This window comes from Carex rostrata, chromosome 17 (genome assembly GCF_964058835.1).
Source record: "Carex rostrata chromosome 17, lpCarRost1.2, whole genome shotgun sequence".
Taxonomy (NCBI): domain Eukaryota; kingdom Viridiplantae; phylum Streptophyta; class Magnoliopsida; order Poales; family Cyperaceae; genus Carex; species Carex rostrata.
Window position 1 is genome coordinate 6,872,135 of NC_135934.1, and position 20,864 is coordinate 6,892,998.

At 31.4% G+C, this 20,864-nt stretch overlaps 1 protein-coding gene across 1 annotated transcript; it reads right to left on the reverse strand.

Moving 5' to 3' along the window:
- Window positions 1-16,826: 16,826 nt before the first annotated feature.
- On the reverse strand, window positions 16,827-20,562 carry LOC144568749 (DNA ligase (DUF1666)). The gene is made up of 6 exons (XM_078319130.1): window positions 20,181-20,562; window positions 19,342-19,721; window positions 18,612-18,944; window positions 17,945-18,322; window positions 17,460-17,656; window positions 16,827-17,362 (listed from the first exon to the last, which is right to left on the reverse strand). The coding sequence occupies exons 1-6, from the start codon at window positions 20,441-20,443 to the stop codon at window positions 17,114-17,116; spliced, it is 1,800 nt and encodes a 599-aa protein (XP_078175256.1). The 5' UTR covers window positions 20,444-20,562; the 3' UTR covers window positions 16,827-17,113.
- Between the last annotated feature and the right edge of the window lie 302 nt (window positions 20,563-20,864).

A 20,864-nucleotide genomic window follows, 5' to 3' on the forward strand; every position in this document is an offset into this window, starting at 1 on the left:
TACAAAAAATAAAAATAAAAACAAATTTCTGTTTTATAAAAAAAAATGGAATAAAAATTCCAGCCTGTGGAAAAATTCCACGGGTGGGGTATTTTTAAAATTTTTGTTAAACTTTGGTTATTATTATTAAAATATTTTTTTAATGGGGTAAAAATAAAAATGTCGGCATTGGAAGGTAGCAGAAACATAATAAGACAAAAAAGGTTGAACAACAACATATATAACAAAGGTAATAAATCACTCAACCGCCAAATTGAAGTAGATTGATAATGTTTGATGTTTCTGATAATGTTGTATACGTTGTTGGAAGAAGCTACCAATATCAGATAATATTTGAAAAGTATAATTAAATATTTGTATTGATATGATAGAAGGTGAGAAAAGAAAATTAAAAACCATTAGTGGGAGGCAGGGTTCTGGTAACTTGTTGGCTTTGTTTGGAACAAACCGGGAACTAGCTAGGGTTTTCTGATTAGCAACTTTTAGGGTTTTCAGACAGATGCATGCCTGATGTACTCTGAAGGTACAAAGCATTGTTTTGTCAAAACAAAACCTATCTCTCTATAAACCTTCTGCATGGATGCTATGCGCTAAGTGATTTTATTGCATTCAAGCTATAGTAAGCTAATGTTATATAGACCATCAACCCTAGGTAGCATATAGGAAGTAAAGGAGCAAAAACTATCAGAGTAATGCCAAACATACAAAACAAAACAAGAAGAAAGCATTCATATTTTAATTCTGATCCGGGTTAAGAATCGATAATCACTTTTGGAAGAGATCCTATCGTATAAATTCCCTACCTTTTGTTTTTTTATTTTATTTTAAGTGATTCCAATATTTTAATGCATGTATAGTTTGTATATATATGTTATTTAAATACACATGATCTTTGGAGTTGATAATTATTCTGTAAAATATGAATACGCTCAATTGATGCAAGCTAAGCGGTTGTTGTATGTTAATTAACAATCAATTGTTTTTTATTATTAAAAAATTGGCCTTTTTACGTACTAATTACTCCTTATTAATTAAGTAATTATAATAAGAGTACTGAAAAAAGTGATAATGAGATTAAATAATTTGATCACTGTGTACGTATCTTGTGTGTTACAAACACAAGAGATACGCCACCTAAAGCAAACCCAGCCACCACCAAAAACACATTAATTAATTAGCACGTAAGATCAGAAACCTTCCACTTAAAAAAGAAGAAGTAAAATTAGAGGGGATTTACTGACAGGTAAATTAAGGAGGAGGGGGCGTGCGTAGGGATTAAAAGTTAATCATTTTAGTGCTATCAAAAATTGAAAAGGATAAAGAACACAACATACAAGTTAGTGAGCTAGCTAGATGTAATAAGAAATAGCTAGCTATTTTTTTTTTCATTTCATATATTACTACTAATTAATCACACAAAGAAAAATTAAATTAAATTATTTTTTAAAATTAACCTTCATGTTTAGGACAAGATGCATGAAAAGAAGAGATTTAAGAACTTTTCAATTCGTGAATTTATGGACATGAGCTAAAGCCTAAAGATAATATATATGGCCCTTGGAAGTTTTGCAAATTAATTAATGGGCATCGATAATGTATCACTTTGATACAGAGTTACACTTGCTATTTTCTATTTTTATAAAACAAGTTCAAGAAACGGATAACATTATCATACGGGTTGAGTATTTTCCCAACCAATAGCAGCTGGTAAGATCCATGCATGGGCTTCAGTACACTGGTATAAGTCCCTATCTCTATAAAGAGAGACACAAGTATAATTTTCCAAAATAACATCTAAAACATGCTTGAGTGTACAATCTTTTAATAAAAAAAAGTTAGCAGATGATAGGTGTTCAACATTGCACACTAATTATTTTAAATATTATTTTCTAAGTTAATCTAATTATTCAACCAGATAAAAATAAAAAAAGGATTAACCTGTGTTGACAACCATCAATAATTAATAAAAACTATCAAAATAAATAAATAAAACTTTGGATATATATATGTTATCTGTAAATTAGATAATCTGAAAGAAAATTGATCATCTATACGAGCGTGATAAAAAAAACTAACAATTAGCTAGCTAGAATATTGTATCGGTATCAGTGGGCAAATGTCCGATCTCAAAATTGCACTTAAATTAGTAAACGAAAAAAAAAGTTAAGAGGATATTTTTGTAATTCTACTTCTAAATTTAATCATTAAGCTAGCGGGTTATTGCTACAGTTGAATAAATTGGTTTTCAACATATATGATCGAAGAGGATTTCAATACCTCATCATGTCTTTCACACATATTTTATATCTTCGTTTTTAAAATCTAAAATATCGATCTGAACCTCTTAACATGATATCTATACTAAAATATGTTCGGAAATGAAATTTCATAATTTTTGGAACTTTTTATTATTATTTTAAAGATAGATACAAAATCACTGTTTTTGAACGAACCAAAAATAGTAATTTTGTACCTATTTTAAAAAATAGTAAATAAGTTTCAAAAAATATAAAATATGAGGTATAATGAGATATGAGATACATGAGGCATTGGAACCCTCCTCTTTCAACATATAGAATTATCATATGAACAAAGCTAGCATGTAATGCTCACCAAGATAGTTTGGTAAGTACACTTTCAAAAATATATTGGATTGACTTCAAACGACGAATCCAAACTGTTAAAACTGATATACTTCACGATTGATATGTGTAAATACAAAATTTTAAAATTTTAGAATTAATTTAGAACAAATCTGATCTTGGTTAGGCAAAAGTCAACAATTTATACAACAATGGAACCACTTTGAAGATATAATGGATTTTGCAACAACCCTACCTAAACATGAACAATCTGGACTACTGATAATTCTCAGTGTAGTTTGTTGGACTATTTTAATACATAGAAATGAATTGTGTTTTACTGATTGCACTATTAAGATAGCTAGAACATTGATATTACTAATCAAATCTTTAATTCTTTACTAAACATGGAGCATGAAGCAGAAAGTCAAGCTCAATGCTGAAAGATGGCTATCTATTATTGAAGATGCAACTCCCCTTAATCAGTACATGCCTTTGGAGATGGTGGTTGACGCGGTGCGTATTGAAGACATATCCGACTTAGATTCGGATGTAGACGATGGCCAAAACAGATCAAGGCTGATCAAGGATTGATACATACAACTTAAAATGTGATCCACCTATTCAATAGCTTGGGCCATACTTCCAAAAAATTAATTCAACAAGTTTGATTGAATAATCTTTTTATTAAGATACATACATGGGTGATATTATATAGGGTGGTCTTTTAGGAGTCTTAAAAAAATTGAACATATATTTGCTTTGACCGCCTGGATTTTGATAAGAATTAAATTTTTGTTGGTTTACTAAAATGTAATATGATAGTATTTAATGTGTTTGATTTTCTATGATAGTTTTGATTTCGTTTTTTCCTTTAAATATGTATAAAATCCCTGTTGGGCCAGTAAAGTTTGAATAGAAAAGTTTGTTGTTTTGTTATTTTGTTCTATTTGTGACTCTTTACCCTTTCCTATTACTACTTAACTGGTACGTGAGCTTAACATGCAAGATCGTAACAGGACCGCTTTGCATCAAGTGGTATCAGAGCAAGGTTCGACAACCACCTTCATGCTTACGTGAAGTTGTATCACCACCAACCGTCAAATTTGACATCTACCTTTGCGCTTGCGTGAGTTATATCTCCATCAACCGTTCAACTCGACATTATCATTGCAACAACAATGGCTAATCCAAACCTTATCGTTATTCTTGACCATTTGCAACAAAATCATACCGAAAAAATGAAACTCCCACCAATAACCAAAATAATCACCAAAATGCACAAAATAATAACGATGGAACTCCACCTCTATATGAACGTCCACAAGACCGAGAACCAATGTGGGATAGCGGTTATTCAGTTGCTCTTTTAATTCTTACATGTCAAAAAAATATTAATTTTGAGAAATTATGGCATTCTGTTCCAAACGGCCAAATTCATTATTGGAAAGAAAAGATAAATATTTTGGAAAAAAAAAACTCCTTTGCTTTATCTCCAAACTATTACAAATATGAATGGATTATTGGAGTTATCATGTTATTAGTTTCGGATTTATCCTTTTAACCTTAGCTATTCTTTGTGGGACTACTTGTCGAAATTCTTGATTTTTCAAGAAGCCTCAAGCCCGATGAATTTCCTGATTGGACCAATTCCGTTGAAAAATTATTTGAGTTAAAAAGGTCACTCCCAACAAGCGAGTTCCGTTAGTGACAATAGAGGTACAAAATAGGGCAGCAACATGGTGGGAGTCACATAAATTTTTCCCCTACCTCGACGGCCTTCCCATTCTCAACAATTGGTTTGATTTGAAATGTAAGATGACTCATAAGTTCTTAACATGATATTTGACAGACCCCGAATGAAACATTAAATGGAATTGTGTTTGTGTCATTAATATTTTCATTCAGTGTTAAGTTCTATAGTATTAGGTATTCATCTTTTCTTTTAAGATATGTGTATGTGTGATTGTTATCTAACGCTGTATGTAAAAAACAGTTATAACGGTAGCTCTTCGGTATACATAGCTTAGATGAGGAAGTGATGATTTACCAAAAGTACTATTGTCCCTCGTATCTCTATACAAGTTATAGTATCACTGGACCATTTGATAGAGTACGATTATCTGCATGCGGTATGATTACAAGAGTAATCATATTTAATAATATGCTCAAAATCAAGAAAAGATTAAGTTTGCAAGAATGACACACACCTACCTTGAAACTGATTTGATAGCTATGAGACAAAAGAATTAACACGAGTAAAATAGTTTACTAGATCATGATATTGTACAGTACAGTATCATCTGTGTAATTGGATGGTCATAGTGCATTCTGCCAGGTATCTCCTATGATTATAGAAGTTAAAACGGTTTTTAATTCTATTTACCAACATAACACAGATCCTATTGGATCACACCATATAGGAGCTACTCAGAGAATCTTGTTGATTAATTATAAATTAATTATACATGATATAATTAAATTATAAATGTCATATAAGATGACAAGCAGAAACACAGGTTAATTTATAAGTGTACACAGTACGTTGTATAAAAGCTACCGAAACAACAACCGAAAGAAATATTGTACATGACAATTATATATGTTTGATTTGAATTTGAATTGTTAATTATGGATTTAAATTATGAGTTTAGAACCCATTAATAATTAAAGCCTTAATTAAGATTAAAGCTCAAACCGATTCAAAACTTATTGGGCCAAAGTACAAAAATCAAATTTGATTTCTTCCACTCAAAACCAATTTTGCTTCTTCCACTTTGAAACAGCCACATATGAGGGCATTTCGGTCATTTCCCAATCGACTTCATACCCTATAAATAGAAGGGTGAGGGTGAAGAGAAAACTTGCTAATTTCCAAGATACTGAATTGATTCGGTAATCTATTTTCTCTCTTTCTCGATTACGATTGTTACGGGATCCAGAAATAATATATTTGTGAAAGTCACGGTATTTCTATTTTTGCTTATTAGTGAATCGAAATAACTGCAGGTTGTGAATATTGTTATTTTGTCATTTTCTCGGTGAATAGTGTTTTTTACAAAATCCCACGGTTTACGGTATTTCTGGTAAAATAAATAAATCGCTCTCTGGTTAGTCCTGGTGGATAACCAATAGAGGTATCAGACGTCTGATACTCCGAGGCAAGTAGTTCCCTAGATTCGTTCTTCTCGGTCGGCTGCATTCCAATTGGAATTTGAAAACGAGGTATAAATGTTATATTAATCTATTTAATTGATAAGTAGATTAAAGTTTTAGAAATCAATCATGGAGTAGATCTGTAAAAAGATTAAATTGGGTTTTGATGCCAAAGGAATACTGAAGGTGGACCACCTTGGAAAGTTTCCTGACATACCCCGTTTAATTCTTGGCTTAAGTTAGAAGTAAATTTTTTGTTTTACGGTATTTTCACAACTTAAGCCTAAACTGGTTTTGGCATCTCTGAAACCCAACAGACATAGTAACCACTAAAAATAAACTATTCTCACAAAAAAAATCAAAATGGACTAAACTGGTCTTAATCGTTACAACGGTCTATGGACCGTTATAACGGTAAAAATAATGGCTGCATAATTAAAATGCTCAGGAAGACAGAGAGCTAGCGTTACGAAATCGTTACAAAGGACGAGGACCATTGAAGGCAATTCTACCGCATTAAAGGTATTTAATGCATATACGTTATGAAATTTGAAAGGACCGTTGCAATGGTCCCTGGACACTCACAATAGTAGAGAGGACAGGCGCATTTTAAAACCTCCTCCTCCTTTTTATTTTCTTCTTCTTCACCTGAACGTCCCTCTCTTCAAATCGCCTCCTCTCCTCCTCCACTCATGTTTTCACCCTTTCATACCACCAAATCACTCGAGGAGACTCTCATTCTTCTCTCCTTTCTCTCCTTTCTCTCCTCTACTCGTCTCTACCCTCCATTTGCAAGAGTTGACCGTCATTTTCTCTCTCCAATGAAACCCTAATTTTCAATGCTCTTGAGTTCCGACGATCTGACCATTGGATTGATGATCTAACTTCACTTTCTACTTCTCCTCTACACCAATTAGGTAATTATCTCATCAATTTCTAGCGAAATGGCTTCGAAAAACACAAGTACCAAACGGGCACGTGAACAATCTCTCGCACCCAAATGTTGGGATAAAAACAGTAATAATCAGTACCTGTTCAGAGACAATAAGGGTTACTCTCGTTATGTCGGGGGTATAATAAACCGTGAGATAGCATTGTGCTACTATTTTACCAAAACCACTCCTATTGATGATCCAGATGGGACACAAATTGATGAATAACTTCAAGACATACTCGAACCTTATAACTTAGATTAAAATTTAAAAATGTCCTATTTACCCTCCCCCTTCTAGGTGACTTTGGGACCAACACAGACCATAGAACTCAGCATATAGCACATATTATATATAGGATAGATCTAGGGTTCTCTAAAGGAGGCTAATGCAATTTAGAATATAATAGACAAGTAGAATAGCGTAGTCTCCACTAGAAGAGAAATGAGAGAAGAGACCATCTAGGTGTATTCCTTTTATCTCTCTTTTGTCATTCTTCTTCATGTCTCTCGTATCTTTTATTGTTGAACCCGCCTTGAGCGAGTAAGCAACCCTTTTCTAGGGTGAAGGCATATAATCTTAAATTCTTATGAGTTTAATATAGAGGTTTTTTTATATTTATCATTTGCGTTTGATCTGAATTATTTCTGTGAATTATTCTTTGTATTACTACCTAACTTGGTGCGTTTAACCTCGATATCATGGAGATGTACACTCCATGGTAGGCGTATATGGTTGACCGGTAGGAATATGGTACAATTATCTTAGATCTAATAAGGGAAATAGAAGTACCTGCTGATCCCTTGTGATCTAACCTTAGTTAGAGACATTTTGGAATATAGATCTGCAGACGAACGTCGCGTTCTATAAACTGATAGTGGGATAATGTCAGTTATTTCAACTATGGAAGGTATAAAGGAAGGACGTAACTGTGAACTTAAATCCTTCTAGTCTTCGTAATTGAGACTTATCATTAATCTTTATACAATTGATTAGGGTGAGGCTATGGTACCATCCCCTTACTAGTCCTCTTCAATTAGGATGCTATAGCGTACTTGTGATTAGCACTAGAATAGGATTAGCAGCTTCATATTGCATTTGATACTAGTACAAGGTGCACACAGTTCTGGCCAAACCACATGCAATTTCGATTAGAGTAGAAACCATAATTGATAGGCTTTCGCAGTAGCATGCGGATAGTGATAGAACCTCATGCGATTGCTCATCTGACCAAAAACTAGATTAAACGAGTAAGAATGATAAAATGTTTTATCTCTGGAAGCCCATCTTCTAAACAACCAAACATCTATTGCACTGTTATAACTGTACATTACAACCAACCAACAATTAAAATAACCAAAATAACCTGAAGAACTGATAACCTAGAACTGATTAGTGATTAGATCTCTTAATACACTATTCCTGTGGATTGACACCCCGATCTATACTATATGATAGGTTCATGCGCTTGTGAATCGATTGTAGAGTAGACAATTAGGGTTATAAATATTATTAGCTCTGATTTTGACCCATCAACCAACAATGAAGCCTTGAGACCCAACTACACGTTCAATTCTTAGAACCAAGTGCCAAACCATTCACGATTGTAGGTGGCTCTAGTTCATTGATATCAAAAGCGGTGCAGCGGAAACACATGAGTAGAAAATTAAATTTGAAAGAGGTCGACAAAGATTTAACGGTACTTGATCTAAAATTGTATTGTTTTAAAGAGATACAAAGAAAATAAGTTTCGAGCAAATGCTTACCGCATGAAATTATCCAAAATTTTGCATATATCCAACACATTCAATGTTAGTCATCTTCACAAGTACTATGAAGAAGATGCAAGTTTGAGGTCAAGCTTCAACCAACCCGGGGAGCCTGACGCGATGCGTATTGAAAACATATCCAACTTAGATTCGGACGTAGACGATGACCATAATAGATCAAGGCTGATCAATGATTGATATATATAACTTGAAATGTGATCCACCTATTCATTAGCCTGAGCCATACTTCCAAAAAATTAATTCCACAAGTTTGACTGAATAATCTTTTTTTTATTAAGATACATGCATGGGTGATATTATGTAGGGTGGTCTTCTAGGAGTCTTAAAAAAATTGAACATTTATTTGCTTTGACCGCCTGGATTTTGATAAGAATTAAACTTTTGTTGGTTTACTAAAACATAATGGGGGTGTTCAGCAACCCTCCTTAGAAGATGTAGGATTAAGAATTTAATCCTTACTAAGGAGAATGTTTTCGGTGAAATGATAGGATTAGAAATGAAGACTTAACATGAATAAATTATACATTGTTGTATGTAATGACAAAATTACCCTATATTGTTGTTGTCATGCAAAATAATTTACGGATAGAACAATTGATATTCACATCTAATAAGTAAAAAAAGAGTACTCAAGCCAGTAAATGCAAGAAAGCTGGTACCGACTGGTACCAACACTAGAACAATACCATAAAAAAGGAGGCAGGAGCAAAATATTGTTAAATACGTACATGGTCAGAATACACCTCAAATTATAATAATTGATAAATTTGTAATCTATCTGAAACAACCTCGGTCATTCCTAAAAGAAAATGACCATATCAATTTCTAAAATCTACCATTAAAGTTAAAACTAAAATAAAATAAAAAGAAAGAAAGAAAAAGATTATATTTTGAGTTCAGAAATTTGAACTTATCCCGTATATGAAATGCTAATAATCAAATAAGTTATTAAAATTATAGCGAGTCTTCTGATTTTCCACCATAATAAACCAGTAAACATACCCAATTAGTACCAACAGTTGGTAATAGTGCGCAAAGTGCAAAGTTAACTATATGTTGATCGTCTTTCCAAATGTGCAATGTTAATTTAATTATTTGAGTACCAATGAAAATTTAAAATTCAACCTCAAATACAAGCATAATCAAGAGGTGTGCAGAAATAACAAGTTTTTATAAAGAATGAGCTAACGAAAAAACTAAATAGAAAATAGCTACAAATTGAAACTCATTGGACGAATAAAGACAATGACAACAACTAAATTGTAACTCGATTTTTACAAATTAAGAATCAACTGACAAAAACCATAAAGGACTTGAGGCAAAAATAAAGCTCTTGGGATTTGTATTTTGAGAATACAACACAAAAAATTAGAAAAAATTGAGAAACTAGACTTAACAACCGAGTATCAAATTTTAAACAAATCTGCGAAGAAGAAGAGATGAATACCTGTCAAAATGGATATCAATAGAAAGAGCGTTTCACAACAGAGCTCTCTCTAACATTAGATTTAGTAGTTTGCCAATGATGACCCCATGAAGCAACGACAAAATTTTTATTCTCGTGCTTAGAAATGTGTGCTGGAAGAGATAATGTGACCAATAAAAAATTATAAAGTAAAAGACCTCCTTAAGAAAGCAATCTCAATTGAGAGTAGATATGTCTAAAAATGCCCAAAAAGTGACCTTAAGGAGGTTCAAAAGTTGCTCATTTCTTGAGGGGGTGAGGCTGCCTTAGTAAAGTATCGTTAAGGAAGTCGTTTAATCCCAACTGAGGAACACCTGTTCGGCGGAATTAAGGCCTTAAGGATTGCTAAGGAGGCTTAATCCCATCTGCCGAACAGGTACAATATCATAGTATGTAATGTGTTTGTATTTCCTATGATAGTTTTAATTTTGTTTTTTCCTTTAAATATGTATGAAACCCCTTGGGGCAGTAAAGTTTGAATATAAAAGTTTGTTGTTTTGTTGTTTTGTTCTATTTGTGATTCTTTGCTCTTCTCTATTACTACTTAACCGGTACGTGAGCTTAATGGGCAAGATTGTAATGGGACTGCTTTTCCGTCAGTGGTGTACCAGTCCCCTGAAGATAGTAGCACACCAACCTCAGAGTTGCCTTAGGAAGATGAAGAAATACCAGCAACAACATTTTGCTTTTCTATTAACCCTTAGCCCTTTGTTAATTGGTTTAGTATTAGCAAACTTAGAATATTTTGAGATTTAACAAACTCTCAAACTTGGATTATAAGTTTACTACTAATATGTTTTGTGAGATCTACTAAAACAGTTAAGTGGACAATCCAGGGCATTATGGTTGCTCTGGTGAACTGATGTCATGTTATTATTATGTTTTAGTGAAATGAAATGAGCTTTTTTTTGCCTTTTTAAAAAAAAATTAGCACAAAGTCGATCAAGCGGTCAAAAAAATGATAAAAAATAATGTATTAAAATAATTTATAAAATAACTTATTAAAGTTTTTTTTTTACTGATTGACTTTGTACTAAATGAATTCAAAATTTTGAAAATTTTGCACGCACATGCATCACTCGTGAAGTATGTCGATTTCAACAGTTTGAATTTGTCGTTTGAAACCAATCCAATAGATTATTAGAATTGTGCTCATCCAACCCTTTCGATGAGCACATCACACTATTATACCCCTTCCCAAAACACACTATTATATCAAAATCATAAAGGAAAAATATGTAAATAAAAAACTCTTTATTTTCTCTCTTTCGTAAAAGCATCTCATGCATGTTTGTGAGTTATGTGCTACAAAAACAGTTGATGGTTTCAATAAAATATTTTTTTTAACAATATAATAGCAATACATAGTTGATGTTAAGCATAGTTGATGTTAAGCATTAAATTTGAATTGTCATTACTGCTATATATCTTAGTCTTTATTGTACAAACCAATGAATTATTAAAAGCTAATTGCATCATAATATTTATCATCCCATACGCTATAGTGTCACTATATCGGTTGCTACATATGATTGCTACTTAGGCATTGCTTTGTAGTATAAGAACAAATTAAATTAGAATCTGATACTACGCACAACTTTCGATATGTTGCCACACAATTTCTCTACATTAATGCAAATATATCACAAACATTTTTTTTCGGGGGGACCATATAAATAATGAATAATATATTGTTTATTAAATGTGGAAGTCTTTCATTCACAAACCTACAGAAGTATACAACAAAAAAATGGTGGTTGGCAGTAAGGTGCATGCAAACAAAGGATCAGAACTGTAAAATTAGGTAACTAATTAATAATAATAACAATAATAATATTTCATGATAGCTAGCTGATGTATTGTCATCAAGGACTAGGATGGTCAGATGATATCTGAAAATTTTATCTTGGCTATATTTGGGCAGCAGGTATGAAAGGAAAGTTTCATAAGCCTTGTATCTAAAGAGGTCATAGTAATTGTACCGTACTGTCCTTTGAGTACAGAAAACAGACAATAATGCATTAATGTTTTGCTGCATTAACACATGGAACTTTCTGAATCAACTGATACATTTTTAACATCACTTATGAAGGAACTACCAGGTCATAAATTTGTCAAAATACTTTCTTTAAATATATAACATCCAACATCCAATTATAGTAGAGCAGCAACACTTCAGCAGTTTGATTCAATACTCAAAATAGTAATGGTGTTTCTTTTGCACATATTATAATGGAAAAATTGAAAGTATTTCAAAAATTAATTCAGTGAGAAACAGATCTGCAAAATATATAGTGATATTAATTAATTAGTGAGTATTGAAAATATAATTCCAGTGCTAGTTGTTGCCTAAACCCCTAAACTGAATAATTCACAGAACCTGTACAGGGTTTTCACTTGTCGGCGTTGTCGCTGAATATAGGGATGGCGGATGTGGATCTGTATTAACTCATCGGAGTCGTCATTTGGATGACGATCAGTTGTTATGTACTTACTCTTTTATTTTAGAGTATGGCTAATATAACATCAGTGTCATTTCAGTCTATATAACACCAAGTCCAAAACTTATCAAATTGAGTTCAAATGGTGAATCCAAACCGTTCAAACCAATCTACTTTATGAGTGATGCGTTTACATGCAAAAATTTTATATTTTCAAGTTATTGTAGTATCAAATCAAGCGGTAAAAAAATTGAAAAATGAATGTATTAAAATTAACTTAAAAACTTAAACATTTGACCGCTTGACTTGATATCAAATAAACTCAAAAACTTATAAATTTTACATGTAAATGCACAACTAATGAAGTAGATCGGTTTGAACGGTTTGGATTCACCATTTGAACTCGATTTGATAGGTTTTGGAGTTGGTGTTATATAGACTGAAATGACACTGATGTTATATTAGCCATACTCTTTATTTTATGTTTACTTCTTTAAAATCTTTTTGTGCATGATTGCCCTTTTAATTACTGTCAGTTACACAATCATTTAAAAAAAAATAATAATAAGGTGCATATCAGTGAGCAAAGTTTGGTCCCTTTAAATGGTCTATGTTTATATCTAACTGGAAAATTACCAAAAGATAATATATAGGGAAAGAAATACGAAAGAAAAAAAAATATATATGCCTGTTGGGCCTAATCAGGCCCAGTGCATGTTAATTGATGTTATAATAGGGTATCAATTTGGCAATACATATTGAAGCATAGAACTATTTTATTCCTTGGATAAGATGAGCTAGTATTCTATCTTGGCCCAAATATATTTGAAATGGCTGAAAAAAATTTGAATGTAACAAATTATTTTAATCATTTTTCCCATAGTTAGGCCATATATACTACAAAGATAAAATAACAAATGCAGCATCTTTAAGTGGTCACCTCCCAAAGATCTGAAACAAAGGAATCTTTGTCGTGATTAAACAAAGGAAAAGATTGATTTAAAGGTATTCAGTCAGCATGTACAATCTAGAGAAATCCAGACCATTTCAATGTTTAATTTATTTATATAGTGGTGACCCCGCAATAAAACCAGTTTCTACAACTTGCTTTTCTTTTATCTTGCCATAAAACGATATATATCTTTTATATTTGACTATCCAAGTGTTGTAAAAGCTGATGGAATGCTTTTGCACGAAGTCACGAACTTTGGATAAGATTTCAAAGTAACAAAGTGGTTAACTTTCTAAAATATACATTATATTTCAAATTCCGAAAAAGCAGTAAACAGTATCGACAGACAAATAATAGGGAAATAAGAGCGAGAATTTGAAGATCGGCGACAAAAGTTGAAGAAATAAGATAGGAGACGAGGGGTATATATAATTTAGATTCCCTTCACTTGTAATTAAATGGAAAGAAAAGGAAAGAGAATAGGTCACTTGATAAATAGTTATTTTTGACATAATTTTTTAAAAAATAAAATAAAATTTTCAAATTTTCAAAATAAATCTGTAGTTATATTACTGGCATAGAGATAATAGCAATTCAATTTCATGCAATTTAAGTATTTTTTTTTATGATATATCAAGGATCTCAAATTTCAGAAATTTCAAGTCATTTAATGTATGGTGAACCATATGTCAAATCTCATAATTTTATATAAACATGATATATGAATAATATAGATCATGTCTATAATGTTCGACTTCAAATTTTTATTATACTTTTTTAAGATTGTTAAAATTATTAAAATAATTAAATATTTTCAGGTCATATCTCCTCAATAGAAGAAACTTGTAAAAGTTAAATGAAAGAAGATAAATTGAAATATTTAGAGAGAAATAAAAAAAAAAAATTATAAGTTGAAGCTGGAGTTTATAAGAAATGAGATCTATAACTATTATGAACGCGTGTTATATGTTCCGTTAGCATTATGGATTTTCCATGGGCCGACATAAAATTTCTATTACACATCAGGTAAGCATATCTGATGTATCTTTTCCCCGTTTTGTTGTTATCTAAATGTTAATCACGACTCTTTGCCAGGATCAGAACTGTGTAAAAAGCAAAAGAAGGATAAAGTGGTGCTTGTCTTTACCATTACTCTCTCTCTCTTGTCACGACTTTTTCTTTCTCAACCCACTTAGGCACCTTGATCTCAAATCAATTTTATCTTCCAGTATGTTGCTAAACGTCTCCAACTCACATTACACATATTTACAAACTATGACCTGAAACAAAAATACAACAGGCCGAATGCTTTTAAATCTTTTATGCATTTCATTTAATTAGCACATTGAAAATTTACAATTTACATATTATATATACCTTCTAACAGCTGTTATATGTGGTATTTTTTTTAGCTGAAACATGATCTGACAATTGTCCATGCAAATTTAAATCTCATAAATCACAAACATCGTTTACAAAATGCATGGGAAAGTCAACGATTAAATTGTTTCAATTTTCAATATTTAGTAAACAAAAAATTATTTATTTAATTTAACAAATTGGAATAAACTAAAACTGAAATTGCTCATAAAAAGTAAAAATCAATATATTCTTTTGAACCAGGAAATCTTTTGTTGATACATTATAGAAAATGAAAGACAAGTAAGAAAAAAATGAAAGACAACTAGAAAAAAAAATAACTAGAAGAATATGAAAGACAACCAGTAAAATATAAAAGACAAAAAAGGAAAAACAGCTAGAAAATAATGAAAGACAACTAGCAAGCCATTTACTCATAGAGGAGAATTAATTTATTGTAATATTGTGCATAGCATGAGCTCAAACCAACAAAAAAAAACCAAAAAGAAAACTAAAAAGAAACAAATTAATTAATGAACAATGTACTAAGGTAAAAAAACGTAAAAAAAACACCAATTTTTGTACCAGATCCAGAGGATCAAAGAAAAAGAAGATGTTTTGGACAATCAGTACAAGATGAAAGACAATTAAAAAAAAATGTGAAATACAATTTGAAGAATATGAAATACAACTAGAAAAAAAAATATAACTAGAGGAAGTGAAAGACAACTAGTAAACATGAAATTAAATCAATAAAACATTAAAGACAACCAATACAAAATGAAAGACAAATAGAAGAAAAACAATCAGTAGAAGAAATATATATAACTAGAAAATGTTAAAAACAATATGTAGAATATGAAATGCAACTAGTACAAGATGAAAAACAATTAGAAGATAAATTACAACTAGATGAAGACAAACTACAACTAGTAATAAATGAAAAACAACTAATATAACATGAAAGACAACCAATAAAGAATGAAATATAACTAGAGGAAAAAAAATATAGTAGAAAATGAAAAACAACTAAAAGAAGATGAATAACAACAAGTAAAATATGAAAGACAACTAGTAAATATGAAAAACAACCAGTTAAGATGAAATACAACTATATAAAAACAAAAATGAAGTAAAAGATAAAAGACAACTAGAAGAAAATGCACAACCAGTAAAAATGAATGGCATTAGAAGAATATGAAAGACAACTTGTAGTTGTTTTAGTTTTTTCAACTTATAAAATAACATGAAAGACAACTAGAAGAAGATTAAAAAAAACAGTTAAAGATGAAAGACAACTTGAAGAAAATGAAATACAATTAGAAAAATGTGAAAGACAACTAGAAAAAACATAAAAAATAATAAATAGAAAGTGAAAAACAACCATTACAAAATGAAAGACAACTTAAAATAGATGAAATATAACTAATAGTAAGTGAAAGACAACTAGTAGAATATGAAAGACAACCAGTAGAACATGAAAGACAACCAATAAAGAACATAAAAGTCAACTAATAATATATGAAAGACAACTAGTAGAATATGAAAGACAACTAGAAGAATGTGAAAGACAACTAGAATAACATAAAAGACAATTAGAATAATATGAAAGACAATCAGTAGAACTTGAAAAACAACTATTATAAAATGAAAGACAACTAGAAGAAGATGAAATACAACTAGTAGTAGATGAAAGATAATAGATAAAATATGATGAAAAACAACCAGTAAATAACATGAAATAAAACCCGTAGAATATAAAAAAATAATCAATACAAAATAAAAGACGAAGAAGATGAAATACAACTAGAAGAAAATAAAATACAATCAAAATAAAATAAAACACAATAAGAAGATGAAAAACATCCATAAAAAATAAAAAAGCAACTAGAAGATGATTTAATTATTTATATGTAATATTAAGCAATCATTCATGCATTTTATTTATTAGTTTTGTACACTTATATGTTGATAATTATATAAAATTAATAATCAATATTCCACACAATATTCCAATAGATATAGTTGCATGATCACCATCACTATATGACAAATTCCGTTGCTCTCCTTGATGTAACTAATAATGAGTGACAAACTAGGGAGACGTACCATTTCTCTAATTTTAAATGTTCAGAAGTAGATAGAAACAAAAGTTGAATATAGCAAAATTCATTCAAATCAAGCATAACCACATGCACCGTACCTAAGTTAACGCATGGGTCTCACATTCTTCCTCTTATGTCTTTACAAGTGTATATTTATTTATATATTTTTATGTACACATAAAAAGGGGATATATTATATTTTTCTAAACATGTAACTTTATCTAGTCATAAAGCAATAACCTATCTAGCTTGATAAAAAAAAATTATTAAACAAGACCAAAATAAATTAAAGAAAGGGATGACAGAAGTGGTGGGTTGTTGGCTTGGCTATCTAATGAACAGGATAGGCAAGAGGAGATGAGTCCCTTTGTATTTTTCCTTCCAAAACCCGGACTCTTGTCATTTTTTGTTCACACCAGTGCAGCTGCTCTTCAGTAACATTAGGCATTCTTAGAACCCTAGAAATAACCCTCAAATCTATTAGCCCCATTAGTATCTCCATTTCATCCTCTACCTTTATTAGCTTTCTCTGTATAAAGCATTTTCTTCTCCTTACTAGATCTTTCACCCTCATTTTCTTCTGAAAGTTTGTATTAGTACAATCAACTTTGTGTTAGCAATTTTATTATAAATCAGGAAAAAAATAAGCACATAATAGGAAATTGATAATGACTTGCCTTGTGGTTGATTTTCTTGAGGAAATTAACCATGGTTTGATCCGCCGCTGTGGATTTCTTCTTGATCATGTATCTAAATTTCTCACGGCGTGTTTGTCTATCAGTATTGATAAAATTCATAAATGTTCGAATTACGTCTTGTAGGATTAGCAAGAATTCAAGTGCTGATATTCGAGCTTCCTTTTCATCATCCATTTCTGCATATTTAATTAATCAAAAAATAGAAAGGAAAAAAAAATTAGCAACAAAATAAATACATTCATTGTCAAATTGGGAAATTTTCAAGAATAAATTACGGAAATTTCAGTTATCTAATAAATTATAAGTTATTTTTTGTGAACATGCATGTTACTACACTTCTTGACTGTAAAAGAGGAAAGAAATGCATAAACTAAATACTAAATCACATGAAATATCACAGAAAAATTTATGCTACTACACTTTCTAAGATTTTTCTGGTACCGTATCAGAATTAAGTTTTGTACCTGTAAATTCGGGTACTAAGAGCAATTTGGGTGAATGAACCTTCATCCTAGCATACACCTCTGACCTCCTTCCATACTCGTATGGTTCGCTTTCAATAAACCTCTGTAACAACACCTGAAACTGCTGGAATTCTTGTGCAACCCTGGCAGGACAGTACGGCTTTCTCATCTCCTTTGGATCAGGATTGTGTCGAAAGAAGATGCCATAGTTCCAATTCAGTGCTTCCCATGCTAGACAGACCTGTGCCACGTAAGCATTCTCAAGTTCTCGGTACGGGTTCCTTATTCCGTCGGGAGTTCTGGTATGTGTTGTTGTCAGCTTGTGATAGATCCTTTGTGAGATTGACCTCGGTTGATACATTATGGACCTAAATGACTCTGTAAAATCAATTCTATGTTAAATTAGAAACACTTTTCTTTGTTAATAAGTATCCAATAGGGAAAGCCTGCTCTTAAAAAATAAAATAAGTATCAGCAAATGTATAGATACTCTACAAAAATAAAGAATCAAATACCAAACAAAAGCCGGTGTTGGTATTTTTCGGGTTTGAAGATTTAAAATCACACTTTTACAAGGAGACATGATTATACAAATCGAGTTCTGTATTGTATCAAAGTACAATTGAAATGATTAAAGAAAAAAAAAACGAAATACTAAGCAAAATACCTGTTTCGGTGAGTTTCTCAGCACTGATTCTATGGAAATATAACATCTCCTCATCGTATTTTCTAAACAAGGTGTATGACTCCCAGCGTGATGAACTTTTTCTTGATGAAGAAGAGAAGGGGTACTCCTCAGAATCCTTGGTGATTGTTGAGCTTCTCCATTCCACCGAGCTTTTTGATGTCGATTCACCGGTCAGAGTCGATTCACCACAAAATAAATTGTTGTTTTCTTCTTTTTCTTGACTCACAATTCCATTTTCAATTATTTTCATCTCATCGGAGATTTTCTCGTGTTCAACTTGGGGATGGTTATCATCTGGATTATGGCCATTTTCTGTTTGCAACAGTGCATATTCAGATACAGGTACTTATTGTAACATGTAAATGCTTCAGAGAAAACTTTATATTAATAGAATGGTTCAGATTCTTCAGAATTACACAATGGAATTTATGTTATTTCATTTTGATGAATGCAAATTAAATTATTTGGTTGTTGACAGAAAAATTATCCATACTATGACTTTAACTTTTTTTTTTTTTTTTTTTTTGCTTCTTACAATCATACTATAGGGAGAAAAATAAAAATAGTATATTTTTTATAAAGATCAGGAATGTAGATTATTATAATGCAATAAATAGAGACAATAAAATTAGTTGCCCTTTTTCTTTTCAAAGCAGACCCTACTTGTGTCACTATTCTTATTATGAGAGATCAGAAAAAAGAAAGTTACCATCAAGAGCAATACTCTCAGATGTGGATATGATATTGGGTCTTGGATCATCATCCAACGGTGACAGATTCTCTGTTAGCAAATGTCCAGCATCACTTTCAGTTCCAAGATTCTGTAAAGGAAATATGCATGGAGATTCTGCAACATAGGAATTCTCAATCTTCAAGCAAGGTTTCACTCCAGATTCTTCTTCCTTTTCTTCATATCCAAGCAAAGAACTTTTACTAAAGGGCGCTTCACTTAACCAAAAGAGAATTCCTTCTTGTTCTTCGGCTACAACTTCATCGGCAACTGGTTTTTCTCGGATTATTACATCCTCATCGGCCCAATGCACATACTTTTTCTTTTTTGTTGTGGCAGTCGTCTCAGTTTGATAATCTCTGCATTAGAAGAAGAAACAATGATAAAGCGGCACGCAATGTGAAATGTATTGCTTAATTTTTTTCTTAATAAATAGTTGATAATATATAAAGCTATGGATGGTATGCTAAGTGCTAGCAGAAAAACAATATGTACTTGTGCTAAGTTCAAAGGAAAATAAAAATATTTTCATTATTCTTTTGATTATGCTATGTCCATTTATTGTTAACATTAGACATCTTAGTGACTTTATTTCTATTTTTTTGAATAATAATGACAACTACAAAAAAATAATGAAATATGATATGAATTTGAAACTCAAATAATATTTTTTTCGTTATTATTCAAAAAACTAGAACACCATCAGTGCAACAAAATTTGCAGAATCAATACAAATGACTTTTGAAATGAAGAAGATAATAATACAAATATATATATATATATATATATTTAAAAAAAAAAAAACATAAATTGCGTACTTTTGATCTCTGAACGCTGCTCTGATATGCAGATATCCAAATAGCTTCACCAAAAGGAAGAAAATCAAATGGAAGAGCAGCAAAACGAAGCTGACACAGCTAACAAACACATGCAACCGATCAAACATTGCATTCCCAGTCGTTTCTCTACACACAAATTCATAGCCATGGGAAGAAAAACTACATATGACCTCTGTTCTATTATTTTGAGGCTTCAATTCATGATAAATGGGGAAACAGCTTTCCATTAATCCATTGATCATGCGCAATTAATAGGGTTTGTGTTGTGTATTTCCTTTTGCTTTATTAATAACTAATGAGCACTAAATAGGCCCCAAAAATAAAGAGCACAAACCAAAAAACAAGACTGTGCTTTATTTTGGAAAGTTGGCGTGATACTTTGGATACAAACGACCGCCTTGACTTGGAAAATTTACGAAAGTGACCTTCTAAAGCAGAGATTATGGGAGAATTAGTGGGGCCCTGACTGATCTAGATCAGCTTAGAAAGCAACGCTTTGAAAAGAGAATTGATAAGAGCCTCCAAAGGGTGTACATGTGATGCGATATGATGACAGAGCATGTTGTGCAGATAGGAATGAAAATAATATTTGAGAAAAGTAATATGTAAATTGAGAAATTATATTTGCAGTATTATATTATAACATGGATTACTTGTTGACAG